Source organism: Carettochelys insculpta, chromosome 4 (genome assembly GCF_033958435.1).
Source record: "Carettochelys insculpta isolate YL-2023 chromosome 4, ASM3395843v1, whole genome shotgun sequence".
Taxonomy (NCBI): domain Eukaryota; kingdom Metazoa; phylum Chordata; order Testudines; family Carettochelyidae; genus Carettochelys; species Carettochelys insculpta.
This window is the reverse complement of record NC_134140.1, coordinates 106729210-106735835: the sequence shown is the minus strand read 5'-3', so window position 1 is coordinate 106735835 and position 6626 is coordinate 106729210. Positions and strand designations below refer to the sequence as shown.

Genomic DNA, 6626 nt, shown 5'->3' with positions numbered 1-6626 from the left:
CAAAGCAGTGATTATGCAAATAGCCCCTCTTTAAAGGCGTTATTTATCCCCCAATAACCCCCCGCCAGGGCCGGGGACAATGGAGCTGGCCCCGGAGAGCTGCGGAGCGGGGCGGAGGAGAGCGCCCTGCGGTTGTATCGGGCTAACCTAATTTCCCGCCTGCTCTTTCCACACGTGGCGCTTCCGGGCTGGCCTTGGCGGGCACCGCGCCTCTTAGTTAATTAACACCGTCAGCCGGGCCGGGTCCCGCGTGGGGCTCGGCGCCGCTGTAATGAGCCCCAGGTGCTGGCGCCCAGCAGTCACCCGCTGCTCCAGGCTGGATGGGGCCGATTGGTTTTAATTAGTGCCACTGCTGTAAAGCGGGAGGTGACGCCACCCGGGTCCCCCGGGGCACGGGGGGGAGGGCTCTCAGCTGGCAGGAGTGCGAGTGCCCCGCCTGGAGCCGCTCCTCTCTTGCCTGCTGCTGTCTGGCAGTGACCCGGGCCTGTAGCTGTGGGGTACGTGGCCAGCGCTTCCCGCGACTCTCCCTGGCCCTGGGCGCGGGCTCTCCCGGGCGATCTGGCTGGGAAGCGCCGGGGTGACCCCTGCCCGGTCCCGCGCCGTCCCCTAGCCCCCCGCCCCGCAGCTCTCCAAGCGGGCGCCGGGCCTGCAGGGGGCCTGGCTCCGTGGGTCTCGTGCTGCGACGAGGGCTCCAACTGCCGTTCCGCTGCACCCAGCCCGTCCCGGGGCAGCTCGGCGCTCAGTACCGCGTCTCCAGCTCCAATTACAGCCGGGGCTGGGGCGGGCCTGTTTCAAGGGGTCCCGCCCGCGGCTGGCTTAGCCTCGCCCCGGTCTCCGGCTGTGGCGCTTCCAGGGAGGAAACAGGAGGAAGCGGATCTGCTACAGCCGCGGCGGGATCGGGCCCAGAGCCGCCTGTGATGCGCTCGGCTGAGATCCCCAGTTCTGGCGAAGCGAGTGGCTTCGAGCCAGGCCCTGCCGCGGCACTGCTTGCAAAGCCAGTCGGCTCGCCCGGCCGCCCCGCCCAACAGGCTACTCACAGCGCTCGCTAGAGAATACAAGCCCTGAACCCGAGCGAGTGGCGATCAGCCCCAAAGGGGCTCCCTCGGACCTGGATTCCAGCGTTGCTCCGCCATAAGAGCAAACCTCTTTGGAGCGGCTCCCAGGATAGCGTCTTCAAAACCCAAACCTCAGCGGCCCCAAGGAGGGCAGGCCGGCCCCCCACATAGCTAACTCTACCTTGGGTTCGCGCCTAGGCGCACGAGGGAGAGTCCCACTAGGGTGGCAGCAGGGGGCGGAATAGTCAGTGGTATAGTGAACGGAGGTGGTGACTGATTGCAAGTGATCGACTTTTTCCACGGTCCCTTCGACAATCTCGCCTTGTGGCTGGAACCCGGCTCCTAAGCCTCGGGGCCCCTACTGGCGCGTGTTTGAATGTTAGTGCAGTGGTGGGGAGGGAATCCACTGCCTTGTTTCATTGTTTTAAATGGGCATGTCCCTGTCAGGCCTGGGAGTCTGTGAATTAAGTGAGGGATGGCCGAGAACACACAGAACCAGGGCACGGTTAGACCGGCAGGTCCTCTCCAACACAGGCTCTGTTGTGGGCGGGGGGGGGGCGTGTTTTTCCTCCGGGGATCATCGACCCCCTGGAAGCCTCAAGCAGGACCTCCAGCGAGCATTGGATCCCTGAGCAGCATGCTGGGAAACGGTTCTAGCCTGTTTGGGGAGTGGGGGACTTTGTTCCAACCGGGCTGCGTTTGACTCTTGCCTGGGCTCAGATGACGCTGGCACACGAGACAGGCCGGCAAGGAGCTTTTGTGGGTTGGGCCCGTGTTGCTAGCGCGGTGTTTGGAGGGATTTAGAGGCGCGTGTAAGGTGAGACGGCCTCCTGCTCGCTGCCTGCCAGGCTGCCTGGGGTAAGTTCTGTTTCCGATGGAAACTATTGTATGTCCTGTGTGTAAACCCATGAGCCGCCGGGGGGCGAGACTCGCCCGCGGACGAATACACTCGCGCCTTTCTTTTCGCTTACACGACTATTCGCAGCCGTGGCTCGCCCTGGAGGGGTGCAGATGCAAACCTCACGTGACTGCATCCATCTACACGTCGCAGGACACAGCACCTAGCAGGGCAAAACTCTTGGGTACCCGTTCCCGGACCTTACATCAGCTGCAAGGGGTAGTGGCAGGGCTCTGTGCTCGCTTTCCGCCGCCTTGCAGCTGGAGTCAGCTGAGCAGCCAGTCCGCACCTGACAGCGTCTCTGGGTCAGTACACCGTAAATCGTTGTGGGTTTTATCTTGACCTTTCCCGTACAATCAAGCCGAGGTGCCTTCGCTATGGAAGGAGGAAGCCGTGTTTCTAACTAACTCTTCTAAAAGCTCTTCTCAGTCGGGAGTTAGCATGAACTTTGGAAAACAAACCAAGTTAATTTCGACTGAGGTCTCTAGTCAAACTAATCCCACAGGGGTGAGGCAAATCTTCATTCCACTTATTTAGAAAACACAAACCATTTATTTAGGAACCGCTTTTTCTTACTTGTGGCCCACTCGTTCACATCTCCGCCCTCCCCTTCTTTACAGGCAATAACCCACAGCTCGGGGCACCGCCCTCGCTTTGTCATACGTTTATCTGTGTGTAAACACACAAATAGGCCTCGGGATGTTAGAAGAGGACCAGATGTCTTTTTAATGCGCACGTCTGTGAGCTCTTCTGACGGGGGAGAGTCACGTCGTAAGAATTTTCCCTAAACTTTCCTGGCTAAATTAAATGATTGCGGCCCCTGTTGCTGCTAGCTGATACGCAAATAACCCAATCAAAGACGACAAAGTTATGAAAATTATAGTTTATTTATATCTCCTCACAAACACGGTGCCTTTGCTCCTCAGCTGTAAAACGTACTAGAATAGACTCTGTAAAATATACAAAAATACATATATTCCATGAAATCTTTCTTTTATAATAAATAGAGGTGAACACGTGTGGGGCTGAGCGCTGTAATGCCCCGTGTCTGTTTAGGTTTTCAGGCTGTTGATTTATTTTTAATCTCTTGAAAGAAGGGGGGAGTTTCTCGTCCCCTTGAAGGTCGAGATAAATAATGCATGAGGCAATCCTCCCTTCTGACTTCCTCCCCCTCTACATTTTTTTTTCTTTTGATTGAGAGTTCAGCCTAAATTTCCACGCTTGCATTCAGTCGTTACAAAGCCTACAAATTATACAATGACTTCTAACCTGGGCCGGGAACAAAACAACTTTTTTTTCCCCTTATAAATCATAAGAGACAGATGGCAAAATGGGGGGCGGGGGAAGGGAAGCGAGAGCGAGGGGACAAAACCGCATTGTGCCGAAGCTGGGAATCTGAACAAAGTCCACAGCAGCCAGGAAAAGTTTGGTGTGACATGTGAAATTCCCACAGCCTCGCGGCAGCACTGGGAAAGCGACAGATGCCAGGCCCCGCAAAGCTGGGGCTAATATTGCCAACGGGCCTACGAGTCAGCTGCGACAGTGCTGTTTCCCTCTTCCGTTCACATGCCTGTGAAATCAAAGGTGACGAGACCACAGCGCAGAGGGGCGCGGCCTGGGCTGCTTCCCAGGCCACGGCGGCCCCCTAGCGCGGCCGCCTGGTTCGCACGCGTGGCCCTGAGCTCAGCCAGGGTTCGGCCTCCCTCTGCGCGCTGCCACGGGGTGGCTGGAGCTCCCCCCCCCCCCCCAGTCTCTTAGCGGGGTGTGTCAGTCCGGCCCCGATCCTCCGAACGCCCTGCGGAGCCAGCGCCAGCGCGGCTCCGAGCTCTGCTAGCCCGGGGCGCTTAGATGAACTCTCTGGGCAGCGGGTGGGGCGGTGCGTAGCGATGCTTGTCCGGCTGCCAGTAGTCCAGGTCCGAGGCGGAGCCGGCCGGGCTGGCGGGCGATAAAGCGCAGCTGCAGGAGGAGGCGGCGGAGGACAGGGGGCTGCTAGTGCAGCTCCACGAGGGGGCGGGCGAGGGGCTGCTGTCCGGGGCGCTGCCCGGGCTCAGCAGCACGGCCTCGGGGAAGAGGGCGCCCGGCAGGCCGGCGGCGCCGCAGTGATCGGCCAGGCGCAGGGTCTCGGTCAGCGCCCAGATGTAGTTGTGCGCGAAGCGCAGCGTCTCGATCTTGGTGAGCTTGGCGTCCTCGGGGAAGGTGGGCAGCACCTCGCGCAGCGCGTCCAGCGCTGCGTTCAGGTTGTGCATGCGGTTCCGCTCCCGGTTGTTGGCCTTCAGCCGCCGGCTCTTCTTGATCCTCTGCACCGTCTCGGCTGTCTTGGTCCCCCGGGAGCCGGCCCGGGCCCGGCCGGGGCGCCGCTTGCACGCGTGCCGTCTTAGGCTCAGCGGCACCCGCGCCTGCTGCTCCTGCGCCGGGCGGGCCGGCGAAGCGGCCTGGAGGTCCTCCTCTTCCTCGGCGCTGGAGGACAGCGGGGAGGAGCCAGGGGAGGCCGGGCCCAGCAGCAGCAGGTCTCCCTCCGCCTTCAGCTCCAGGCTCTCCGGCTTCACGAACATCCTGAAACGAGAGCGGGCGAAGCCCCATCAGGCGAGGTTCCCGGGGCTGCGCGCCAGACCTCCGAGCCGGGGCGCTGCTCCTGCGGCGCTCCCTCGGCCTGGCCGCGCCCCGCCGCCTGCCCACCCTAGGCCCTTTGGCTGTCCTGCGCCTATGGACGCAGACTGCGATCCGCGCACTCCTCCCCCCTGCTCCACAGCTGGTCCCGAGAATAACCTCGGAGCAGCCAGAGCAGTGCCGTCGAAGCGCGGGGGCGCCTCGCACCCAGGGCTGCTCCCTGCGGCTAACCGGGCGGTGCTCCCCCTAGATCAAGGGGAAGTGGCGCGGCCGCACTGGGAGCAAAAGGTGTTTTGCTCCCGGCAGCGGAGTTGGTTTGCGCGACCTCGCGGGGGGGGAGAGCGAGAAAATCAAAACTCCAGCGAAGCTTCAGGCAGAGGCTCGGAGACTTACGTGGCTCCCCTTTTCGCGCAGCAATGCCTGGTCTCTGCGGAGCGCGCTCTCCCTGCACTGACAGCCTGCGGGGCCAGGTCCGCGGGTGTCCCCCCTCCCCTCTCCTGGAGAGGGTCCCACTCGGGCGGGAGTGGGGGGTGGGGGTCCAGCGGCCTCTGCCAAAGAGGAGCTGAAGGCGGGCCGGCGGCCTGCTGCCTCTGCCTGTGTTTTGTTGGGGGGGGTGGGGTGCGAGAGACAGAGCGTGTCCTGGTGGGGCCGGCCGCTGGCACGCGCCCCGGCACTCCAGTTAAAGTGAAGCTGCTTGAGGTTCAGTGGCTGTGTGTCTGGCACACGACTCTCCTTAAAACCCCTTATATACCCCCCGGGAAACAATCAAATCTACCCCCGGGGCCCCTTGAGCTCCCCCTCCCCCCCTCCCAGGCTTGATTCTTTCTTTTCATTTCATTTATCATCACTCGTCTCATTCTTTTCTCTCGCTCCCTTTTAAAGCCCCCCTCGCCCCTGGCCTCCCCCAGCCTCCTCCCCTGCTTTCCTTTCATCTGATCCCCATAAAGTGTGTGGGGCAGCCCCGGCTGCGCTGCGGTGTGATTGGTGCCTCGCGCTCGGTTGGAGCGTGCCGCTAATTTATTAATGAATGGGGGGTCGCGAGGCGCAGCTGGCCAATCAGCGAGTCCCGCTCGCCACGCGCGCTGGAGTCTGCTCCTTTTCAGCAGCTCATTAGGCTGGAGGGCAGCGAAGGGGAGGGAGGCTATAGGATCCCCAGCTCGGCCCCCTTCCCCCGCTGACTCCGGGGCACAGCGACAGACGTGCAGAGCGGGCCACGCAGCCGCACCTATAGAAAAGAGAACGCTCGAGCTGGGGCATCAGATTGCACTGAGACCAAGCGCCGCTCCCGGGTTCATGCTCAGTGCGACTCGGGGCCCGCAGTTTACACCCGACGCGATCAAATGAAAGAGACAAAGCGGCCCCGCGCGCGTGTCGGTTTAGGGCTGGCCAGCTGCTACCCAGGGTGTGGTGCGCTGGTGCTCCGGGGTGGGGGGTGGGGGCGGAGCAGGACGATCTCCAGGGTTTGGTAGCCGGCGGGGAGTGTGGAGAAAGGGGAGGCTTTTAGCTATGCGTGGGGCTGTGGGCCGAGATCGTGGGGAGAGGTCTGTATTTGCGCCAGACCGGTAACCCGCTGAGCAGTCGCCTTACCTACGCCTTGCCGGGGAGTTGTGCGTGGGGGTAGCAGGTGTGAAGCAGTGCCAGGGCAGAGAGAGGCGTGGAAGCCCCCCGGTAGCGGAGCTGTCACCACGAGCGCGAGGTGTGGGAGAGCTCCGAGCTCCAGGAAGGGCGTAGCACTCGCTCTCCTCGTTTTGCGCTCCTGCCACTTCTAGCCTGGTCAGTGTGTTCCGCTCCAGGCAGACAACAGACACGTTGCGGCACAAGCTTTCGTGGGCGAAGGCCCGCTTGGTCTGACGGTCTTTGCCCACGAAAGCGTGTGCTCCAAAATATCTGTTAGCCTAGGAGGTGCCACAGGACTTCTTGTTGAAGATCCAGACGAACAGGGCTTCCCCTCTGGTACCGCTCCAGACGTGAACCTGTCCCAAGGAAAGGAGCTGTCCAGAGTTCCCTCAGCTAGCCGGCGGCCTGCGCTCGCCTTCTTCCCCTGGCTCCCCACTGACTGAACACAG

At 61.8% G+C, this 6626-nt stretch overlaps 1 protein-coding gene across 1 annotated transcript; it reads right to left on the bottom strand.

Annotated features, from left to right (window-relative positions):
- Positions 1-3724: 3724 nt before the first annotated feature.
- On the bottom strand, positions 3725-5010 carry NEUROG2 (neurogenin 2). The gene is made up of 2 exons (XM_074991965.1): positions 4954-5010; positions 3725-4506 (listed from the first exon to the last, which is right to left on the bottom strand). Exon 2 carries the CDS (start codon positions 4503-4505, stop codon positions 3798-3800), a length of 708 nt encoding a protein of 235 aa, XP_074848066.1. The 5' UTR covers position 4506; positions 4954-5010; the 3' UTR covers positions 3725-3797.
- Between the last annotated feature and the right edge of the window lie 1616 nt (positions 5011-6626).

What these genes read in the sequence shown, in the direction of transcription:
- NEUROG2 (XM_074991965.1), bottom strand. Translation starts at nt 4,505, where the DNA reads ATGTTCGTGAAGCCGGAGAGCCTGGAGCTGAAGGCGGAGGGAGACCTG.